Source organism: Schistocerca gregaria, chromosome 6, assembly GCF_023897955.1.
Source record: "Schistocerca gregaria isolate iqSchGreg1 chromosome 6, iqSchGreg1.2, whole genome shotgun sequence".
NCBI lineage: Eukaryota > Metazoa > Arthropoda > Insecta > Orthoptera > Acrididae > Schistocerca > Schistocerca gregaria.
Window position 1 is genome coordinate 131,480,334 of NC_064925.1, and position 24,931 is coordinate 131,505,264.

General features: G+C 37.7%; 1 protein-coding gene across 6 annotated transcripts in view; it reads right to left on the reverse strand.

Moving 5' to 3' along the window:
* Nucleotides 1-451: 451 nt before the first annotated feature.
* Nucleotides 452-24,931, reverse strand: part of LOC126279088 (coiled-coil domain-containing protein 186-like) — a 183,766-nt gene continuing 159,286 nt past the window's right edge. For all 6 annotated transcript variants that reach the window (XM_049979546.1, XM_049979545.1, XM_049979550.1 and 3 more), the window contains one exon: nt 452-5,669. In XM_049979546.1, coding sequence (XP_049835503.1) covers nt 5,598-5,669 — 72 coding nt within the window. In that variant the 3' untranslated portion in view covers nt 452-5,597. The remainder of the gene's footprint in view (nt 5,670-24,931) is intronic.

Sequence of the window (24,931 nt, forward strand, 5' to 3'; positions counted from 1 at the left end):
TGGGTTTTAATGCACATAAAAGAGATTTTCTTTACTCAAACATTTTCATTCCAAATTAACAGAACATTTTTTCTCTCTTTTCAAAAAAAGTAAGTTACGCAATAAGTTGTCAAGGAGAAACCTGCTCAGTTTGTTTTGAAATTTTAATTTGCTGATAGTCAGACATTTTATATCACTGGGTAAGTGATAAGAAATTTTTGTTACAGTACTGTGCACCCCTTTTGGACTAAAGAGAACCTTAATGTGGACTAATCAGTATCTTTCTCCTTCTGATATTGTAATTATGAACATTATTGTTCCTTTTGAACTGTAGTAGATTAACATATACTTTCACCCATTACACATCCCTGAGGGTCCTCTCTCTTCTGTAATCTATTGCACACAGTGAATGGATGGCAAAATTAATGTTATTGATTTTAAAAAATGTTCAAAACTAAGGCAAAAGCATATGTATGCCAAAATATTTTAATAGTTTTCAAATATTTATGTAGTTTTGATACACATGCTATACATTTCAAAATAGATCATGATATCACAATAATAACATAATTTATTGTTGAGAAAGTTGCTATAAAACATGTGGCACTGTGGTCTAGTACTAGGAACCTCCTAATCTATTAGTATATAGAAAAGAGGAGGTGGTCTTAAAACAAACAAACCCTATATATATTTTGTACCAAGATTAAAGTGTACTCATACCAATGTCACTGGCCTTATTATAGGACTAGAGATACAGATACAACAGAACACAACCAAATATCCCTTTTATTTTTTCTGGCTATTAGCCCTGTTCAGTTTTAAGTGAGAAGAAACACATTGAAACTTCAAAGAGAGAGTAAACTGACAAGTAAAAGAAGAGTGTCTATGATATAGACACAACAAAGGAGGAAGCTGTAATATGAAACTGCATAAAAACTGTGTCATTTTCTTCACTATTTTAAAAAAAAAGCACTTCTGATAAGTCTTTCCCAACTCTGAATCACTGTTACAACTTCCTTCTGCTAACTGTTTTCATCATGGCTAGAAAGTGAAAATAGAGCAAGTTTACAATTTGTCTCCAAGAAAGCTCGTTAGAACATTATATATTTTATAGTTTTCTGGAAACTGACATATCTGAAACTTTTTCATGAAGATATTTTAGAGATCAATTTACAAAGTGTGTATACAACAATTATACATCAAACTTATGATTTCAAATGTTAATACTGATATATTAGAGAGATATTTACTGCAACTTTCACTAACAACAACTCACATCTCATTTCTAAACTATGCCCCCTATTTGCAACAAACAATATTAAACTCAGTTTGGAAGCACTTCACTGCATTAATACATTATGCATCTCACAATATAATGTCTTCATTCAACACACACCGAATTATCTTTAACTTCAAATACAACAATATTACCCAACAAGGCAAATACAGTACCCAGCCACAATGGCAGTACTGACAAGAGAGAAACTGAGATAAAAACGTGGTTTGCTCTGGTATTATTACAATTGGAGCACTTTAAACTGCTTTTTGACTAAATGTTAACTCAAATGACTGTGAGTTTGCTACAAGAAAAGAAAGGCTCCCTTTTTCTCAGTTGGTCACAAAGTTTCAATAAAGTTTTATATTACACAAGTCAATGTCTACTTTATTAAAATTGGTGAACAGAACTATACTTGCAGTTATTTAATGTGGCAATCATTATCAATTTTGATACGAAATGCCTTAAGCCATGAATGATAATGATGACTTCAAATGGATACTTGCTGCATTATATTACTGTATTTTACTTTTCATTGTCTGTGATCATTCCCTGCTTCTCATCTTACAGAATGACAGCAAAAGCATAAGGCATTATTATCTAAGCCACAAAAGAGATTCATAAGCTGTATAGTGATAATGAAAAATTATTTGCAAGATGCAAATTAATTTCCTCTATATAGCAGTCTAGATGATACAGAGGTAGTCAGACATATTTCAAATATTTTTATTCAACATGTTGCATAACAAATCCGTACATTTCAATTATTTTATTTCATCTTCTTGTTCATCTCTGGAGAGATTTTATTTCCACTCCCCCTTCGCTTGATATTATCTTCTTTATATGTCACCTTTATTTTAGGGTATCAGAAGAATGTTCTTTTCTATTCTCACTCTGCCTTCTTTTACTTGTCAATTCTTAGTGTTAATACCAAGTTGTCATTCTTGCCTATCTTGTTATCATTATCTGTTTGAATTAGGAGATCACAGTGAGTGATGTTCAGTTCTTGCACCAACTGTGTCCAAATTTAACTCTGTTTAGTAATAACATGTCAACAGTTGTTATTTATCTCTTACACTAATTATATAAATATGATTTATTGAAACAAACAACAAATGCATTATATTTGCAACTCTCTTCTTTCAAGTTAATATAAAGACAAGATCACTGTTTTGAAAGCAAAGCTTTTATGCTCTAGGTCTGTAGCTTTCTCCAATGACTCACTATCCACTACATTTCCTTCCTTAAAATGTATTCAGTACAAATATCAGTCTGCCATTATTTCTCCAATGTTTCAGTTCTCCTCTACCTCAGGATTATACAACTCATATTAGCACACTGATTCTTGAAGTCAAAACATTTTGTTTTAAAAGTTATCTGATGACCAATCAGTATTCCTTTCTGTTGTAGACTTTAGAGCACTAGTGCTTATATATCAAACACAACAATAAGAAAATACTATTATTAAAATTCATACAAACTTAATTCACATTAGACGTCAAACAACACATTCAGATGCTGTAATCTTAATATACATGTCAGCTGACCACAAAGAAATAGTTTACATAAGCATGACCAAATTTTATGTTATGAGGTCACATTGGTTTTTATTTGAATTTGGTTGACTTCTATACATCAGTGAATCAATCTATCAAATGGCCACATTTTTATTCACTGTAAGATATTTAACAGTTTTGCTGTGAATAATGCACCAGGTCATAACATAGGTATAAAACACACATTAAATAAATAAACTGAGTAAACCAACATAAAAAACTGTATCATAGACGATGGTCATTTCGTTCCACTTGCTGACCTCTTAAGTAAAACTGTATTTTAAGTACTGTGACAGTTATACAACAGAAATATAACTTCAGCAACAGGCTATTTTTAGATGAGATCTGGACTGTTCAAAATTTTACTTCAGAATTTAACATCAATGAAACTGACAGACAACTGTCTTTCAACAGTAATTTTGACAAACTGGAAACAAAATATTAAATGAGAGATAATAAATAGCAAGTTACCTTTTGACAATAAACATATGCAACACAGGTGTAATCAGTATTTCTGTATTTGAGATTTGTTTTTTCTTGCCTTAGTGGTTCCCATTCTTTTGAGAATCTTATAAAAAGGATTATTAATCACTTTTCTTTACATTTTATTACAATGTTTACTTCTTTGTTTTTCACTGAAGATGCAATCTACAACACACTTCAAAATTCATTCAAAGAAAGTAATCAGGTTTGTTAAAAGCAATATTTATTACCTACCTCACTCTTCATATATAAAATCATCAATAAATTAATATCTTTACCCTGTCTGTTTTTTGTCTCATAATGTGGAGCCCTGGATACTTTTCATACAGGTAATTCCTACCTTTTCTTCTTCCTTTTACTAGAAGTTATCCCAGGTCTGCTGCTCTCAATTTTGTACCATCCGGTAAATACACCATTTAAATTTATTTATAATACCCCCTTTTTAAATAAATGCTCAAGCCCAGGATTTAAGATTTTAAAGGTTTAATTTACACCTAATATGTTATAAAAGGTTTTTTAAATGATTTGGTGGTAAAATCATATTAAAATTATAGATTTAATTAATAATATTTATCTTGTGGTTATGCATGAAGAACTTTTATTGGTGGTTGTTTCTGCAAAAGATTTTGCAATGTATTTAAATGCAAAAATAAACTTACTTTAGTGGTTCCTTTACAAATTAAGTTAAAGTATCTTCAGTACTAGTTTCCCTTCAATAAACACTGTATCACATCTCTACCATGAGACCTGTTATGGAGAACTAAGCATTTATTTTACAACTGATTTTTACAAATGAATATCAAGATAATATTTTTGTGGAGTTTATAGGCAAAGGTCTAAGAAAAGTTGATTTCCCTGTCAGGGAATGAAATGTCATGACCAGCCACAATATATCTGACTTTCTGTAGTAAACTGAACTTAAACTAGTACTGCAATCAGAACTGAAGCTTCCTTGAAAGGCAGTGTGTTTCTTTTTATTCTGGATGGGTGGTTGAGGGTCAGTAAAAAAATGATGACAGTGATTTCTTTACCTTATAAAATCATTTTAATGGAATGATTACTTCTGGCTTCAGTGGCTTAATCAAGTAGGTAGCAAGAAAAAAGAAGATTCATGGTAGAGGACAGGAAGACATTTGACCTAACAAGGGGCATGGGTAGGTAGCTGCTGCCCTTTCAAAATGTACTTGCATCCTGCTCTGCTAAATAGGCAGTGTCAGTGTGAAGAAAGCAAAATAATGTGATGGATATTAGTAAGTAACAAGTGTATGCAGATCCATTAATAGTGAAATCTCAAAAGTGATTTCTCATTCCCCATGAACCAAATATCTCGTCTCAGTCCTTGGTATCCTCTTTGAAGTTACTAAAATAATGGCTGTGCAAAAAGACATTCTTGTATTTTAAACACTTGAAACTGGCATTTGAAACTGAGAGCTGAATCTACAAGCTGATTGTAATTATGAGACTATTGTATATGAGAGTACCACATACAAGACTATTCATGGTTTTTTTTATGTATGCCAGTAAATCATTCTATCACAAACACAGAACACAAAATTACTTACAACTGAGAATGTAAAGTGTTGATCTAAGTAGTCACATAAGTAAAACCTGTTCCATATGTGTCACTATTACTATTTTTTCATACACAATAAATAAATTCTCCTAAAATAAAATGCAATAATACAATATAAAAAGCAGTAATTTGAGGTACAAATCTCATTTTCTGCAGCTGTACCCCACAACCAATTACTAATAATCAGTCAGCATCACAACAGAGTACTTGTACATATATTTAACTGCATTCAATGCAGTATCTTAGCACCTTTTCTAGGGAAATTATTCTAACTTCCATCATTTTCTGTGTATCACAACTTTGGATACATGTTCACACATTCAACACTTGCAGCTAACACACATATACTTTTAAAAGCAGCCATTAAATAATATATAATGAACAAATCTTGCTTAGTAGGTATATAGCAATACTGCTAACAACATGACTTAAAATGAATTTTACATCACAATTCTTCAGCAAGCAATACACTTATGTGTAGATCTTTGAAGTGTCCACTACAAATATTTAATCTGAACTAATTTTGATTACAAAGACTGCCCCAAGAACAGCAAATTACATTTAGAATTGACTTTTGACCAGAGACTGACTGCACTGGACTGCACATCTGTGAGATACCGTATGGTGAGAAATGATAGATTGGAAAATTATGTACATTTTCTAAAAGCTTTTGTTTTCATAGCAACACTGTACTTTAGGTACCAGTTGATTTCTCTGCTTTTCATGTCACCTATGAGGTAGAAACAGCATTCTTCTGAGATGTTAATCGTGCAATTTCTCTTCCAAGTGTGTCTATGTTTTCCTGTAAAGTGAAAATGAAGTATTGTAATAGTTATTGGGGAAGCATACAAAAACACAGCTACTATATTTCCAAGCAAAGACAAATTTATCACAAAATTGTATACTGAATTTTACATGGTTTCAAACATAAAATAATATGCACTTGTATGTTCAAAGTCACCAACTGCACTACAAAAATATATTTTAGTTCTTCATTAGAAGTCATCACTGGGTTTACATCAATCCAAAGATGCTAAGAAGACAGAATGAGAACCAATGATTTCCATCTAAACTGGATGTCAAACTGCAGCTGTCTGAGTAAGACAGCCAAAAATCCACATTTTTTTTTATTTTATTCATTTATTTGGTTCTTCCTCCCCCCCACCCCGCCCCCCTGCTCTGCTGATGCATCTGTAGTACGCTAGTGTGTGCAAATTAATTTTGTTTTATGACAATTTGTGTTATCTTTCTAAACAAAGCAGTGCATTGGCAGTAATGTTACAAAAAAGACAAAAGTAACACTTGCACAGAACAGAAATTTGTATGTTGCATGAGTATCTACATAATTGTGGGATTTTAAATTATATTACATCATACATATATTTTATAGTCCTAGAAGGTTTTTTTTCGCTGTGGCTACGAAATTCAACCAAATGACATTTCCAGAAGAAATTTTCTCAGAGGCTTCCTAAATGTGGACTTGTTATCAAACTTACATTTAATATCTGGAGGGTGAGCATAAAACTTCTGTGTTGGTGTACTGCACACCCTTCTGCACCATTGTCAGATTTTTACAATCATTGTAGAAATCATACTGTATTTACGATACGCACTATTTCTTTTACACAACTTAGTATTTTTACTGCTGAACCACTTGAGGCAAAATATAAATTGAGAAGTAGTAGTAAGAATTTTTAGTGTCCAGAAAACATTTCTGCAACTACACCTACAGCCTACACCACTTGTTATTCGTACAATGTGTTTTTTCCAAGAATATTTTCTTTGCACTTGTTGTCTAGGGTTAGTGTCTTTGATTAGTAATCAAAATGTCCTTGGTCCTGGGTTTGAACCTCAACATTCTTTAAATTTTGAATAAAAATCAACAGGAATGGCAGCAGAAGACTTCTGGCCTAAGTCAACTTTATTCTGCCAACAGCATTGTCAAATAGGGTAGAGGAGTGGACAGAGGTTCAGAGCACTCTCTTGTCCTTGTGGTAGGAAACTGCTCCTAACAGGCTGAAGAATCAGTGGTGATCAATGGCATGAGGCTGCAGAAGGCAATGGAAACCAGTACATTAAAGACACATAATGTGTATCTACATGCCTTGAGACCTATAAGTGAAAAGGATCATGATGATCTCTCCACTGCAAAAAGATTCCCCGACTTCTGGGAGGCAGCTGCCATCAGGGAGGTGACCACGAGAAAGAGATTGAATAACAAATGAAAAGATAACTTTCTACTGGTCGAGGCGTGAAATGTATGAAGTCTGAATGTAATATGGAAGCTAGAAAATCTGAAAACAGAAATGCTAAGAGCAATCTAGATACAGTGAAGTGAAATGGAAAGAAGACAAGGATTTACAGTCAGGTGAGTATCTACATCTACATCTATGTGGCAACTCTGCTCTTCACATTAAAGTGCCTGGCAGAAGGTTCAATGAACTACCTTCAAGCTGTCTCTCTACCTTTCCACTCTCAAGCGGCACGAGGGAAAAACAAACACTTAAATTTTTCTGTGAAAGCCCTGATTTCTCTTATTTTATCTGATGATCATTTCTCCCTATGTAGTTGGGTGCCAACAGAATGTTTTCGCAACTGTAGGAGAAAACTGGTGATTGAAATTTCATGAGATGATCTTGTTGCAAACAAGAAATATCTTTGTTTTAACGACTGCCACTCCAATTCATGTACTGTGTCTGTGGCACTATCTCCCCCGTTGCGCGATAAAAAAAAATGAGCTGCCCTTCTTTGAACTTTTTTTGATGACGTACATCAGTCCCACCTGATGTGGATCCCACACCGCACAGCAGTACTCCAGAATAGCGACAAATGTGGTGTAAGCAGTCTCTTTAGTAGACCTGTTGTACCTTTTAAGTGTTCTGCCAATGAATTGCAGTCTTTGGTTTGCTCTACCCACAACATTATCTATGTGATCATTCCAATTAAGGTTACTTGTAACTTATTGGCAGCAGCAAGAAATGGTATAACAGGAATCTTACTTGTTGGGAAAAGGAAGACAGGGCAGAGTGGGCTACTGCAAACAGTTTCAGTGATAGAGCTGTTCTCATCTGACACGACAGCAAACCAACACTGACAACAATAGAGCAAGAATACATGCCATTATCGCAAGAAGAAGATGGAGAGACAGAGAAAGCATATGAGAATACTGAAACGGTAATCCAGCACGTAAAGAGAGATGACACACTAATAGTAATGTGGGCTAGGAATGCAATTGTAGGGGAACCAGTAGAAGAAAGGGTTATGGGAGAACATGGGCAGTATTAGAAATCAGAGGGGATAAAAGGCTACTCGAGTTTTGCAATAAATTTCAGCTAGTAATAGCAAATACCCTGTTCAATAACCATGAGAGGAGATGGCACGTTCAGAAAAGGCTGGGAGATAGAGGAAGATTTCAGTTAAGAGTACATCGTGGTCAGGCAGAGATGCCAAAATCGGATATTGGATTGTAAGCAATACCCAGGAGCAGAAATAGTCTCAGATCATAATTTAATAACGATGAAGAGCAGGCTTAAGTTTAAGAGACTACTCAGGAAGAAATACTGTGCAAAGAAATGGGATACACAAGCACTTAGGATGAAGAGATACACTTGAAGTTTTCTGAGGCTACAGATACTGTGATAACAAACAGCTCAGTGGGCTGTTCGGTTGAAGAGGAATGCACATATCTGAAAAGGGCAATTACAAAAGTTGGAAAGAAAGACATAGTTACTAAGAACATAACTGCAAAGAAACCATGGAGAAGAAATCCTTCAGCTGATCGATGAAAGGAGGAAACAAAAAAATTATCAAGGAAATTCAAGAACACAGAAATACAAGTCACTTAGGAATGAAATAAAGAGGAAGTGCAGGGAAGCTAAGTGAAATGGCTAAATGAAACACGTGAAGAGATCAAAGAAGAAATGATTGCCAACAGAACCAACTCAGCATACAGAAAAATTGAAACTGGTGAAATTAAAACCAAGGGTGGTAACATTAAGAGTGCAGTGAGAATTCCACTGTCAGAGACAGAGGAGAGAATGAATAGGTGTAAGGAGTACACTAAAGGCTTCTTTGAGGGGGAGAACTCTGATGATGTGATAAAAGAACAAATAGTAATTGATAAGGAAGAGATAGGGGATCCTGTATTACTATGAGAATTTAAGAGAGATATGGAAGGCTTAAGATCAAATAATGCGTCTAAAATGTATGAGACTGCCAATATACCATCAGATGTTTGGAAAAGAAGATTGTAAAAGCTGACAAGTGCAAGAACTATTGCACAATCAGCTTAACAGCTCATGTATCCAAGTTGCTAACATGAATAATACTGAGAAGAATGGAAGAGAAAATTGCTGATCTGTTCAATGATGATCAGTTTGGCTTTAGGAAAGGTAAACACATCAGAGAGGCAGTTATGACATTGTGACTGATAATGGAAACAAGGTTGAAGATATATCAACACATGTTCATAGGAGTTGTCAACCTGGAAAAAGCGTTCAACAATGCGAAATGGTGCATGGCGCAAGATTCTGAGAATAATAGGTGTTAGCTATTGGGAAAGATGGGTAATACACAAAATGTACAAGAACCAAGAGGAAACAGAGTGCTTGGATTAAAAAGAGTGTAGGACAGGAATGTAGTCTTCCACTCCTGCTATTCAATCTATACATGGAGGACATAATTATGGAAATAAAAGAAAGGTTCAAGAGTGGGGTTAAAATTCAAGGTGAAATGATATCAATGATAAGATTTCCTCATGGCATTGCTATCCTCAGTAAAAGTGATGAAGTGCAAGAGTCTAATAAGTGCAGAATGTGAAATGACAGCAAATCAAAAATGACAAAAGTAATGAGAAGTAGCAAAAAAAGAAAACAGCGAGAAACTTAAGATCAAAACTGCCAATCACGAAATAGTTGAAGTTAAGGAATTCTGATATCTAGGCAGCAAAATAATCCATGATGGATGGAACAAAGAGGATGTAAAAATTAGACTACCATGGGCAGAAAGGGCGTTCCTGGCAAAGAAAAGTCTACTAGTATCAAAGATAGGCCTTAACTTGAAGAAGAAATTTCTGATAATGTACATTTGGAGCAGAGCATTGTTTGGCAGTGAGATGTGGACTGTGGGAAAACCAGAATGGAAGAGAATTGAAGCATTTGAGATGTAGTGTTACAGAAGAACGTTGGTAATTACCAGAAGTGATGCGGTATGGAAAAAGGCGGTCTCCGCAGAATTGGCTAGGAAGGGAATATATCACTTGTTTTACAATTCCACCCATTAATAACTAAAGAAACACATGCAACTGCTTGTGTACTCGATAACGGGTCCTCTTCAAAGCGATTCAAGTGAAGGTACCTTTTTCTCGAAGCCACGGCACAACTGTGCAAAACGGGTATGCTATGGAGTTGAATGAGCTTGATAAAGGTGAGGAGCCGCTCTTCCACTGCTACGAACTTAGGCAAATGGAAGGATCATGTTGCTGTAATTTGTGAACATGTACACAGCCATAGTACTCTAACACTAAAACAACACACACACACACACACACACACACACACACACACACACACACACACTTTCAAACAGGTGTAGCATGGAAACAATACATTTCTGGACATGGGTTCCCCATGTCAAAATATTATGTACTCACTCCTCTCTACAAGACCTAGAAGTCTATAACGGGAATTTCCAAACACCTTATATGATGAAACCAGTATATTCAGCAGTCAACCATAACACCCTAGAACTTCATTGTTTCAACTCTTTCTGTTGTCTGTGTGGCACACTTAATATTTAGCTTTGCTCAGTTTTGGTAGTTGCAGTGGAATGAGTATAGTTAGTTTTATTTATGTTTAACAAGAGTACATTGACACTAAACCATTTTAATAAAATAATGAGAATACTGTTAATAGTTCCTTGAAGATTTTCACGTGTACAACCATCAGTCATAATGTTCATGTCATCTGAAAAAATAGTAAAACTGCACAGCAGCTTTGTACATTGTGATAAGTCACTCATTGGGAAAAGTAAATGACTAAGAATGGGAGGTTGTGGCACTCCATATTTGATGCTTCTCCATTCCGATGAAGCCATACCACCACAAAAATGGTCAATACTGTATAACATCAATATCTGTTTCCTATCTTTGAGGTATGACAGTAAACATCTGTTTGACACACCACTTCTTATCTTGAATAACTACAACATGGTGGCACAAAGTGTCACTAGAACACACAAAACAATACTTTATGATCCTGCATGCACATGAGCCCATTACACTGGATGTTCGAGATTTCTGGAGAAGAACAAAATAAACTGCTTCAGAACTACAGGAAAACTTATTGAAGGCTCCGCTGCATCATTTCAAATCTCAATCTGAAAACTGATAGACTGATTAGAAAACTGATTCTGATTTTTTATTTTGGTTTTTCTCATTTATTCCACTGTCATGCAACTCAAGATGCAGTAGGAATCAATAAATTGAACACAAACTTTTAAGTTCATATAATCCTTAAAATGAAGTGTCCCAAACAATGAACACTTCTCTTTCCCACACATACATGATTATTTAGAAAACATGAACAAATATACATTTTCTAAGCAGTTATAATATCTAAAATATTCACATGTAGTTCATGTGTGCACTGCCCACATGAAGGGCACATTCACATCTGCGACATTCAAAACGTGATTTTCCATATTATCTACGATCATAAGAAGAGGCTTTACATCTTCTATACGGGGTCATTTTCTTCTCAGTTGGCATTATTTTCAGTGGAAAATGTCCTAACTTCTGCCTTGAAACCTTAGCGGATTTGTTGCTTTGTTTTGTCATCTCTTACAAACGTTGCCAGGTAGGGCCACATTCATCAACGGCCATTCTGTCACCAGGGCATTTTCAAATGGATTTTCCCACAGAAGCGATATGTCATTCACCCTCCCCCCTCAAACAAAAACAGTTCCCTTTCCTGTGGCTTTTACTCATGTTGTAAATATAATAAACCCCATTCCATAACTGAACAGTAGTGTTGCAGTACATGGGTTTGATTACTGGTAACAATTCTAATTCAAACTAACGATGACTACAATGGGTCAGGTGAAAATATTTGCTTCAATATGTGAGGTCTAAAAGATTTTATTATTTATTTATCTATAAAAAATAAGAGAAATAATTGTTTTACTAGGACACATCACAACAGGAAATAATTGGCATGTGTGATAGTACACAATAACAGAAGCAAAATGTTCCAATAAACATGCTTCTACAATGAAACAACTGTTCCGAGGCAACTGGAAATGTGTTGTTACGAGTCTCCACTGACTTCAGTGTAAAATATTGTCCTAATTAGTATGAATGTATTTGAAATGTAAACTTTTTGATTAAGTCTGCATCTTGGGCTCAAATTTCATGCCCGCCATACCTTAACTTGCGCAGTACTGTGGGATGTGCTCTATTCATGAAGGGGCACCTGCACATTTTGCTGCTGATAGAAAACAACAGCTAACAGGCCCATACAGTCCAAGATAGCTAGCTCAAGCATGACCTATACCTTGGTCTCAAAGGTCAATTGACCTCAATCCTAAGGATTTTTATGTGCCGGGTCACCTAAAAGATGAAGTGTACAGCATTTCTGTCGATACAGTTTAAGAACGAGATCAGCAAATTGCACAGCCTATCCAAGATTTACAAGTTGATCTGGGAATGTTTGAATGAATTTGTAACTCACTCCACAGACAAGTGCAGTATTGCTCCCAAATGCGAGGACAACACATGGACACCCCCCCCCCCCCCCCCCCTTGATAGGTGTAAGTGTAAAGTAAACTGTACCATGTACTCTGCTGAAATAGTATTGTATTTCTTGTTACAGTGGGCCTTGGATGAAATTCTTGCCATATTAGATGGGGACTTAATCAAAAGGCTACATTTCAGATACATCTGTACTAACTATGTCAATATTTTCAAGTTTTGTTTATTTTTGACACTTTCACTTGTTGTAACACAATCATAACAAGTTTTGATCCACAAAGCACATCTTCAGATGCTATAGATGTTGTTTGGTGAACAAGCATTCATACATTGTCAACAGGACAATATTTGATACTGAATTCAGTAGGAGCTCATAACCACACATCTGCAAGTATCTCGCAAGCAACTCATTTGTAAATGTTCTGTGACAACAATAAAAAAAATCTAGGTCTAAGCTAAACTCTTCCCATCTTATCCAACTCTAGTATTATCCAACAGTATTGGTAAGAGGTCTTCAGTTGTTTTTTATTGACTCACTACATAGCAAGAATATTATGGGCTGAGTGCTAGTATTAGTTTTCACTCTGCCACAGTAGTTACACTGATTTGAGGTGGTATATTTTTGCTTGCTGATCTTAAAATCACAACAGCACAAGTGCTGCTTTTTAGCAATTCCATGAACAAGTTGGGAAAGCTGTACAGCTTGTCCATGTACATAGTACTCCACTCCTCTAACACTGCCGCACATATTTTATACACAATTTTTTACCGGCAGGAAATCTGAGAACCACTTAACCACTTTCCTTGTACTGTCTGGTATATTTAGCTTCAGGTTAATGACATATCCATTTTCTGGAGAATATACTTTACAAATCTTTATGCCAAACCTACCTGTGTTTGATAGATTGTACTGAATGATCTGCCCCTAAATTTTATCACATTATTGTCAATATTGTCTTTTCAACCGAGTGTGGAACTGGAGTTACCTTACTCAAGTTTATCATGTAGCACTCCAGGTGAAACAAAAGCGAAGTGTAAATAGCTGTGAATCTTCACAGTCGCACATTTCAGCAAAGACTGGAGTAATTATTTTTTTTCCTTTTTGACCAGGTATCTTGAATGAAAGGGTTCCTTCTGTGGTGTTGTCTGAAGAATGGGGTGCCAAAGCAGATGCCAGACTGAGATTCACTGGAAGAATCCTATAGAAATGCAATCCGCAAACAAAGGAAGTAGGTTACAGCACACTTGTCCGCCCACTGCTTGAATATAGCCCACCAGTGTGGGATCCGTACCGGATAGGGTTTATAGTAGAGATGGACAAGATCCAATGGAGAGCAGCGCACTTCATTACAGGATCATTTAGCAATCGCGAAAGCGTTATGGAGATGATAGATAAACTCCAGTGGAAGACTCTGCAGGAGAGATGCTCAGTAGCTCAGTACGGGCTTTTGTTGAAGTTTCGAGAACATACCTTCACCGAAGAGTCAAGCAGTATATTGCTCCCTCCTACATATATCTTGTGAAGACACCATGAGGATAAAATTAGAGAGATTAAAGCCCACGGAGAGGCATGCCGACAATCTTTCTTTCCATGAACAATACAAGACTGGAATAGGAGGGAGAACCGATAGAGGTACTCAAAGTACCCTCCGCCACACACCGTCAGGTGGCTTGCGGAGTATGGATGTAGACATAGATGTAGAAAGAAAGGTTGGCATCTTGCACCAAAACGAAATAAGAGTAGAGTCACTACATACTGCATTGATTAATGAGAAATGACGGCATAGGCATGTCTGCTAGAGCTTCTCCACACCACCGCAATGCCTCACCTTCTTTTGGTTGACCAGAGGAACACTCATTCAATTCACAATCAAAGATCAAGATGACATCATCATCTTAGATGTCTTAGGGAGATCACTGTGTGAACATGTCAGTTATTCTTCAAGTGAAGAGAGTTGTAATTTGTCTCTGTTACATGAGTCTTTAACACTCGGAGAGAGATGTAAATTCTCAGAAACATGTTATATTTCCACCCAATCCTCTCCTGGAGCAAACCAAAGAACCCACCGGACCAGCAAGAGTATTTTCGTACAACACAGCATATGGTGACTGAGCTGGTTGTAAACTAATTTGCCTCACCTGCTGCATGTTTACAATGTGTGAGTGTGCAAGCTCTTTCACTGACAGCTTTCTGTTCTTGAATTCTATGCATCACAAAGTCTTTCACCATAACTGGGAATTGTCTGTAACAGAAATTGCCCAGTTTCCAGTGCAGCACATTGAATGCCTGTTCCTCAGTGTTCAGCAACTGACATCACTACTCTCTCGCCAAGCAGCACCACCATATGTTGCTGTAGCTAAATTTTGACCATGCCATAGTCAGGAAGATGAATGGTTGGAATATTGGACACAATATTGGAGGCCCATTCTGTTGCTTACAACATGACAACTGTGGGAGCTGAGATCAACCATCTGTGTGTAAAACTGTGTCCAGACAGTAGTCCTGAATCATTCAAATACAGCAACCATGTGAAACCACTAGAAAAGCAGTTCGATAGTCAGGTCCATGTTGTAGCAGCAAGGTGTAAATTTTTTCATCCCAAGCAACAGTCTGCTCAGATGCTGAAACAGTGCACTGCAAAACTCAGATGGCTCACAAGGCACCGAAAGTTTAAGTGTTCTTGTGGTATCAATTATACTGATGTCATGTTAAGTGATTCAATCACACACATTTGCACAGCAATTCTAAAACTGCCAAATCCTTATCTTCAAATTATTCTGTCTATTGTGGAAACCAAACTATTGTAAACGCAACAGAGGTTGATTTTGACACTCCATGTATTTCAGTTGTCCAAAGTGCACAACACACTTCACCTAAAGTAATGTCAGTGTTAAAATGATTAAAAATACAGCTCAGACAAACAGAAAGCACAGAAGTAAAAACTTTCAGTCTCGAGGTACATGATGTGTGCTACAAAATTCTGTGAAGAAGTCTTGTCCTCAATGCTTTTAGAATGATGATCAGACAGCTTCTCCTTACCATGATGCAAAATTCTTCCAGTGCTATTTGTTTTGTAAATGAAAACTGCCTTTTCTTGTTGCACTGTATTTTTTTTTCTCCCAGATGCATTTCACCTTTTTCACTTTAAGGCACCATCAGTGGGATAGTTCTTTGCATTTATGATTGGTATCTGCACTTCCTCTCATCTGGTCACATGCTGGAGGTTGCACTACAGCTCTAATTACAAAGAGGGCAAAATGCACCTGGGAGAAATAAAATACAGTGCAGCAAGAAAAGGAAGTTTTTATTTACAAAACAAATGTTCAAATATGTATGAAATCTTATGGGACTTAACTGCTAAGGTCATCAGTCCCTAAGCTTACACACTACTTAGCCTAAATTATCATAAGGACAAACACACACACCCATGCTCGAGGGAGGACTCGAACCTCCGCCGGGACCAGCCACACAGTCCATGACTGCAGCGCCTTAGACCGCTCGGCTAATCCCGCGCGGCTACAAAATAAGTATTTCTGCACTTTCTGCGGGGGATGCCCACACACAAACAAACTTGTTCTTCCACTATGTTCAGCAAGGTCACATTCAAAGAGTACACACGCCAACCCAGGTTCAGCAACAGACATCACTGGGGAATGCAAGGCCTGTAGCAAAGATGTTAGAAGATGTGTATGGTTACAGTAAAGCCATTCCCAATGGTACAAGCCAAATCTCGCACATCAGCATCACGGAAATCTTCCATTGCAATAAGCAGGCACATGAACAAACTTTTTGTTGATTGCAAGTGGAACAAATGACAAGTTACAGTTGGACAAAGGTACTTCTATTTCCCTATTTAACAAATAGCTATTGATAGCACACCACTACAACAGCCTACTTTTATTTTGTATTCCTACAATGAACAAAAAATTCCAGTCTTTGGCATGTGTAGTTTTTGCTAGCAACTTTTCATGGAGTGACAAACTGTTTTATGTTTCATGCATTCAATTCTAGAAACAGTGCAAATATTTCTGGGTTAGATTTATTTCATTTGCTCAACCTGTATACAAGACAATGTATTACATTTTAGTGTTCAAATGCATTACACTAATGCCTCTGACTTGTGTAGTAAGATCAAGGAACCGTTTGAACCAGATTTATGCAGAACTATAGACACTGAAGCACACATTACTGTGGAACACAATGCAAACCTCTAAATTTTTTGTTCATGGCCTGTCCCGCACGCAATATGTGAGCATGCTGCTCAGTTACTGCAAGATAATCGCTCAAAAGAGGAAAGGCTGCTGGTCCTGATGGGATACCAGTTCGATTATACACAGAGTATGCGAAGGAACTTGCCCCCCTTCTTGCAGCAGTGTACCGTAGGTCTCTAGAAGCGTGAAGCGTTCCAAAGGATTGGAAAAGAGCACAGGTCATCCCCGTTTTCAAGAAGGGACGTCGAACAGATGTGCAGAACTATAGACCTATATCTCTAATGTCGATCAGTTGTAGAATTTTGGAACACGTATTATGTTCGAGTATAATGTCTTTTCTGGAGACTAGAAATCTACTCTGTAGGAATCAGCATGGGTTTTGAAAAAGACGATCATGTGAAACCCAGCTCGCACTATTTGTCCACAAGACTCAGAGGGTCTTAGACACGGGTTCACAGGTAGATGCCGTGTTTCTTGACTTCCGCAAGGCGTTTGACACAGTTCCCCACAGTCGTTTAATGAACAAAGTAAGAGCATACGGACTATCAGATCAATTGTGAGATTGGATTGAGGAGTTCCTAGATAACAGAACACAGCATGTCATTCTCAATGGAGAGAAGTCTTCCGAAGTAAGAGAGATTTCAGGTGTGCCGCAGGGAAGTGTCATAGGACCGTTGCTATTCACAATATACATAAATGACCTGGTGGATGACATCGGAAGTTCACTGAGGCTTTTTGCAGATGATGCTGTGGTGTATCGAGAGGTTGCAACAATGGAAAATTGTACTGAAATGCAGGAGGATCTGCAGCGAATTGACGCATGATGCACGGAATGGCAATTGAATCTCAATGTAGACAAGTGTAATGTGATGCGAATACATAGAAAGATAGGTCCCTTATCATTTAGCTACAAAATAGCAGGTCAGCAACTGGAAGCAGTTAATTCTATAAATTATCTTGGAGTACGCATTAGGAGTGATTTAAAATGGAATGATCATATAAAGTTGATCGTCGGTAAAGCAGATGCCAGACTGATATTCATTGGAAGAATCCTAAGGAAATGCAATCCGACAACAAAGGAAGTAGGTTACAGTACACTTGTTCGCCCACTGCTTGAATACTGCTCAGCAGTGTGGGATCCGCACCAGATAGGGTTGATAGAAGAGATAGAGAAGATCCAACGGAGAGCAGCGCGCTTCATTGCAGGATCATTTAGTAATCGCGAAAGCGTTACAGAGATGATAGATAAACTCCAGTGGAAGACTTTGCAGGAAAGACGCTCAGTAGCTCGGTACGGGCTTTTGTTAAAGTTTCGAGAACATACCATCACCGAAGAGTCAAGCAGTATATTGCTCCCTCCTACGTATATCTCGCAAACAGACCATGAGGATAAAATCAGAGAGATTAGAGCCCACACAGAAGCATACCAACAATCCTTCTTTCCACATACAATACGAGACTGGAATAGAAGGGAGAACCAATAGAGGTACTCAGGGTACCCTCCGCCACACACCGTCAGGTGGCTTGCGGAGTATGGATGTAGATGTAGATGTAGATAATGGGGTTATCCAACCAGTTTGCGTGAGCCAAGGGCATCACCCTTTGTCATTCCCAAGGAGCTGTTTTTAGAGCTACAGTAAATCCACACATTGTCATGTCTGTAGGAATTAATGGATAGACCGGAACTGAGACTGGATATAGTCATATTTACGGTTACCGCTAGATGAGCATTTCAAACAATACTGTGTATTAAACACTAACCTAGGTTTGTTCCAGTTTCAAAGACTACCATATGCAGTTTCAAAGACTACCGTTTGGAAGCGCTTCAGCACCTGCATCTTTTCAATGGTTCCTGGAACAGTTAACAGTGAAAGTACTTTCTTGTACAACTCTTTTACAAGTTATTGCCATCGTGGGTTGTATGCCTGCTGAACATTTAGCGAATTTAATGTGATTGTTTCAAGTTCTTTCTGTGGCTGACTTTCAGTGCAACAAAGAAAATTGTTCCTTCTTCCGAGAAGAACTGAGCTATCTATGTCATCTTATTAGTGCAGAGGGTTCTTATCTTACTATATCACATTTGGCAGTGTTTAGCGATATACCGGTGCCTCGTAACTTTAAGGAGCTCCAATCAATCATGGGGAAGCTCACCTATTATATCAAGCTTATTCATAATACAATGCAAATTGCTGCACAGCTCAACCAGCTGCACCAAAAAATTGTTTCTTTTGTCTGGTCAAAAGAATGTCAGGATCTATTTCAGCAACTGAAGGACACACTATTAAGTCGCCGACATTCAAAAATTGCCCCTGTGTTCTTTATCAGATAACACCCATTTGATAATTTTTCTGACGTTTTCCAGCACAAGTGGCTGGCATTATCAGACCTTTACCCTCGACTGCTGGTGGTGGACAGCAGCCTAGCTCGCAGTCGCGGTTTACGTGCAACTGGCACGCCAATGTCCAAGATCTTTCTTGTGGTCAATATTGCTGCAGTTCTCCCCTTGCTACCTGCAATGGTCATTCACTGCAGCATGGGAATTCAAGTTCCATTCCCCTTGAGGCTTTCCTCCTCCTCCTCCTCCTCCCCACTCTCTCAACTATTTTCTTGTTTTTGTGTTTTTATAGTTCCCCATAACAAGCAGGTGTGGTAGATCTTCTCTATAGCAAGAACTTCTGTATCAGCGAATTTTACTATGTGGTCAGTCTCACACAGTGTATGCTCTGCCACGGCCAATTTCTACACCTATCACAACCTGCAATGCTGCTTGTTTTTGGTGATCATCAAGTAATTTTATAATAGACTTTTACACATGTGCATGGTATGCGCGGCATTCCTGACCTACAAGTCAGTCATTCCTCCTTTGCGAATCTGAGGCATTCTTTGATCATCTTTGTTGGTTCATAAATAGTCTTTATGCCATGCTTGCACAATATGCAGCCAATCTGTCCTTCACTATGGGAATGTACGGCAGAAAGGCCATATACCTGACATTTCTTTTTCCAATTTGTCACTTCGCTTAGTGTCTGATTCTGTGACATTCTTATGTAACTATTACAGTGCCCATTGCTCTCCAGCACCCTTTCTAGGTGTTATGTCTTGTGTCTAAGGTGGTGTAGCTCACATACTCCTCTTGCTCACATTATGAGTGATTAATCATGCCTGTTTTCTGGCTCAGGTGGTGATTTGACAGTTTGTTTTTTAATCCAAACATGTTTTACTGCAGTTGCAGCATCTTCAGTGGGCTTTTATTTTATGGCTGTTAAAGGTAAAAAATGTTCTTTACTCTTTGTATACATGTAAATATTAGTTTTCAAATTGTAATTACAGATATTTGAAAAAACACACAAAATTATGAATTCATACCTTTTTACCATATGGTGTGGTTTTCCTGATGTATTATGTTTGTGACTGTTTTGTTTCACAGTTTGTCATCTGCAACCACTTACACCTCAAAGTAGACATATTATGTAAGACAAAATTATGATTTGAAAATTGTTATGGCTATGACTGAAATTAATTAATTCTGCCTCTGTGTTTGTGTGTGTGTGTGTGTGTGTGTGTGTGTGAGAGAGAGAGAGAGAGAGAGAGAGAGAGAGAGAGAGAGAGAGAGAGAGAGAGGGGGGGGGGGGGGGGTGAGGTTTGAGGATTTATCATTCATTATTATTACTTTTTTTGAGTGTATGTAAATGGAGAGAAGGGGGGGGGGGGGGGGGGAGGAGGAGGAAAGGAGAGTGTGACAATAGGTATAAGGATGTTTGAGGGGGGAGATTCAGGGAGGGGGGGGGGGATAGCTTTATAGGTTGGTCTTGTCTAATAATTATTTGAGGGCAGAGAACAGAGTTCCACAGCAGAGAGCTGTGTATTAATTTATCACTTGTTTTCCTTCCACTATGGCATTTTGTATCTGATAATTTTCTTTGTTAGTTTTTGTGGGGGGGCTGTTGCTGCATTTGATAATTTTCAAATCAGTATTGATGCTTGTTGGGTTATGTTTCTTCTTTTTTCTGATTTGGCGATCAGTTCTACTCACAAGAAGACAGGCTTCCAATGGGGTCACCAGTTAATGGATTCCTAGCCAACATTTTTCTCAGCCACCTTGAAAATAGAATATTTGAAACAATATTGGTATCATTATGTAGATGACATTATATGCCTTCTAGGTGAAACAACAAGTGCATCCAAAAACTCCACAGTGATATAAACAAAGTACACCAAAAAATTATATTCATCATAGAAAAAATACACGACAAAATGTTAAACTTCCTTGACATCACAATATACAGATACAACAACCAACACCAATTCCCCATATTCAGGAGAGAGACCACCACTAGCACAGTCATTTACGAAGGTTCTTATCATCCGATTAAGCACAAATTAGCCGACTTCCAATATATGCTACACAGACTGAACAAAACCCCACTCACTGGAAACAACTACAAGAAAAGCTGTAGAGAATGGATATGACACAAAAACTATAGATAAACTGAACCACAAAATTGAAAAGGACCCCCAACAAACAAAAACAAAAGCCTCCTCATCAACTTACAAACACATCTATGAGCACACATGAACAAGAAACACACACAATGACAAACAAGTTGTTCACTCTCACCTACAGCAACAAAGTAGTCCACAGAATACGCAACTTACTCAAAACACAAGGGCTAAAAATAGCCTACAGGACAGACAACTCAACACAGAGAAAACTAAGGACAACCAACACAAGCACAGACAAACACAACACATATGGTATTTGACAGAAAAACAAACTTTAATACCAGATTCTCAGAACACAGAAGTGCATTAAAAAGTTACAGCTCTCATTCCACATTTGCTGGACACCCTATGGACAAGAAACATACCCAACAAACATCGATACTGATTTGAAAAATCTCAAATGCAGCGACAGCCCCTCACAAAAACCAACAATTGAAGAAAATTATCAGATACAAAAAGACATAGTGGAAGGAAAACAATCATTACACAAGACCAACCTATAGAGCTATCAATCTCTCAGCCATTTGAAATAAAAACTAGTGTTAGACAAGGTGATGGTTTATCACCTTTGCTGTTTAATTGTGTTTTAGAAAAAAATGTAAGGATCTGGAATTTGGAGCTAAAAAGTCACAAAATTTAACCAATAACTCTGGGAAGGAAAACAAATGGAATTAAGATAAACTGCTTGGCTTTGGTGGAGGATTTTGCAATACTTTCAGAAAACCTGACAGATACAGTTATTCAGAACTGGTCTCAAGATTTCAGTTGAAAAAACAAAATTCACGTCAAATATAAAAATGCACCAAAATTCATAGAAAAACAGCTAGGTAAAATAGAGCGAGTAGATAAATTTAAATGTCTTGGAGAGACTACGGCAGACAGGACTAGAAAAATCTGCAATGGATGTAAAAATTAATAAAATGGAAAGAGCATATGGTTTGCCCAAAAATATTCACAACAAGAAATGCAACTCTCAAAAAACAAAACTAAAACACTGCACCACAGCTGTACGACCAGAATGGTTATATGGATCTGAATGCCTAACGATGAACTATAAGATGGACAGACGAGAGGTAATGGAGAGAAGGATTATTAGAAAAATAATGGGCGCAATAAAAACTTCAGATGGTTGGAATACAAGAAGTAATGAGGAGATGTACAAAAATATAGAGAAAATATCTGAATTAACAGCCAAATGAAGATTAATGTTTTTCAGGTACCTATATGAAATGGATGGAAATAGACTAACAAAACAAATACTCCAAATTAATGACATGAAAATAGAGGGAAACATTCCACGTGGGAAAAATATATCTAAAAACAAAGATGATGTGACTTATCAAACAAAAGCGCTGGCAGGTCGATAGACACACAAACATACACACAAAATTCGAGCTTTCGCAACCGGCGGTTGCTTCGTCAGGAAAGAGGGAAAGATGAAAGGATGTGGGTTTTAAGGGAGAGGGTAAGGAGTCATTTCAATCCCGGGAGCGGAAAGACTTACCGTAGGGGGTAAATAAGGATAGGTATACACTCGCACACACACACACACACACACACACACACACATCCATCCGCACATACACAGACACAAGCAGACATTTGTAAAGACCAAATGTGGAGAGTAAAAATCGTAGTTGGAGACCAAGAGATGAATACACTAAGCAGATTCAGAAGGATGTAGGTTGCCGTAGGTACTGGGAGATGAAGAAACATGCACAGGATGGAGTAGCATGGAGAGCTGTATCAAACCAGTCTCTGGACTGAAGACCACAACAACAACAACAACAACAACAACAACAATAATAAGAACAACAACAACAAAATAAAAGCCCACTGAAGATTCTGCAACTGCAGTGAAACATGTTTAGGTTAAAAAAACAAAATTGTGTTTTGCTAAAGGAGGACCCTACCCAAAAACATATGTATTCTTGTGGATCTTTGGTAATCCACAAAGTCAAGGTGGTAGGGCATCTGTGTTGCATAGGTTTCTCTGTTGTCTGTCAGGGGAGAGAAGATACATTGATTAATTGATTTTTATTCTGTTCGATGCACTGCATTAGATCTACACTTAGTTTTTCGTGCATAATTGGATCTAATATGTCCATACTCTCCTGAATGCGAATGCAGTATGCTAACCACTGTGCAACCTCGCTCGGTCACAGGAAAGACCTTGGACATTGGTGCACCAGTTACATATAATCTGAGGCTGCAAGCTAGGCTCCTGTACACCACCAGAAATGGAGGGTGAAGCTTTGACAATACCAGTCATTTGTGCTGTGAAAGGTCAGGGAACAATTATCAAACAAACATCGGCCAACAGTCACCCACAGGAAATTCGTCAACAAGTGGCTATGAAAGCCTTAACAATGATCTTTGATTCATTTTTAACCAGTTAAGCCTGTCATTTTAGCTGCAAAAGCAACTTCTTAAGGGATCAGAACCATATCGTCCTATAAAATTCGTTCTTTGATAGACCTATTGCTTTTGCCTCACAAGCACTTACCTAAGCATAGTATAACTACAGTCAGCTTGAAAAAGAGGTTCTTGCTATTATCTGTGGTGTTATGAAGTTCCAACAATATCTGTCCAATTGGAAGCTTTATTCCCTTACAGATCATCAGCCTTTGATGGCCTCGATTACTTCTGCCAAGTTAGTATTGGGGGGCAGCGTGGAGGGTAAAAATCGTAGAGGGAGACCAAGAGATGAATACACTAAGCAGATTCAGAAGGATGTAGGCTGCAGTAGGTACTGGAAGATGAAGAAGCTTGCATTAGATAGAGTAGCATGGAGAGCTGCATCAAACCAGTCTCAGAACTGAAGACCACAACAACAACAACAACAACAACAACAACAACAACAACAACAAGGGTATCCCACCCCAATCAGTGCAAAAATGGCAATGCTGGGTTCTGATATTGTCTAGTTTTCAGTATGGTACTGGAAGATGAAGAAGCTTGCATTAGATAGAGTAGCATGGAGAGCTGCATCAAACCAGTCTCAGGACTGAAGACCACAACAACAACAACAAGGGTATCCCACCCCAATCAGTGCAAAAATGGCAATGCTGGGTTTTGATATTGTCTAGTTTTCAGTATGAGACATTGTACAGGACCACTGCTCACCTATTGAACATTGAATTGCTGTGGTTACTGATTGGTACAGAAACAGAATTTCATTCACCTGAGGACTCACGATTTCAAACCAGCAGCAACTGCCTCTCTGACACAGGACTTCAGGTTGTTATGCAAAATATGCACCATGACTGGCCATGCAGTTTTAAAGAAATCTCCCTGCTATTTTTCGCATTGTCAGTTGCTAACCGCGTGACCAGGTGTTGCATACAGATCTGCTATTGCATACAGAGGAATGACAATGCATGCCTTGTCATTCCTCACTCCTTACAGCAGGAAGTTATGTCTTTATTGCACCAAGGTCATTGGAACATAGTTTGCTTGAAGCAACTTGCCAAACATCATTTTACTTGGGAGAACATGGACACACTGAGGAAATTACCTCTCTTTACAATGTTTCTGTGGGACATCAATCGGCTCTGCCACAATGCTTGTTTGAGAGGCCACATCTGTCCACACCATGTTGA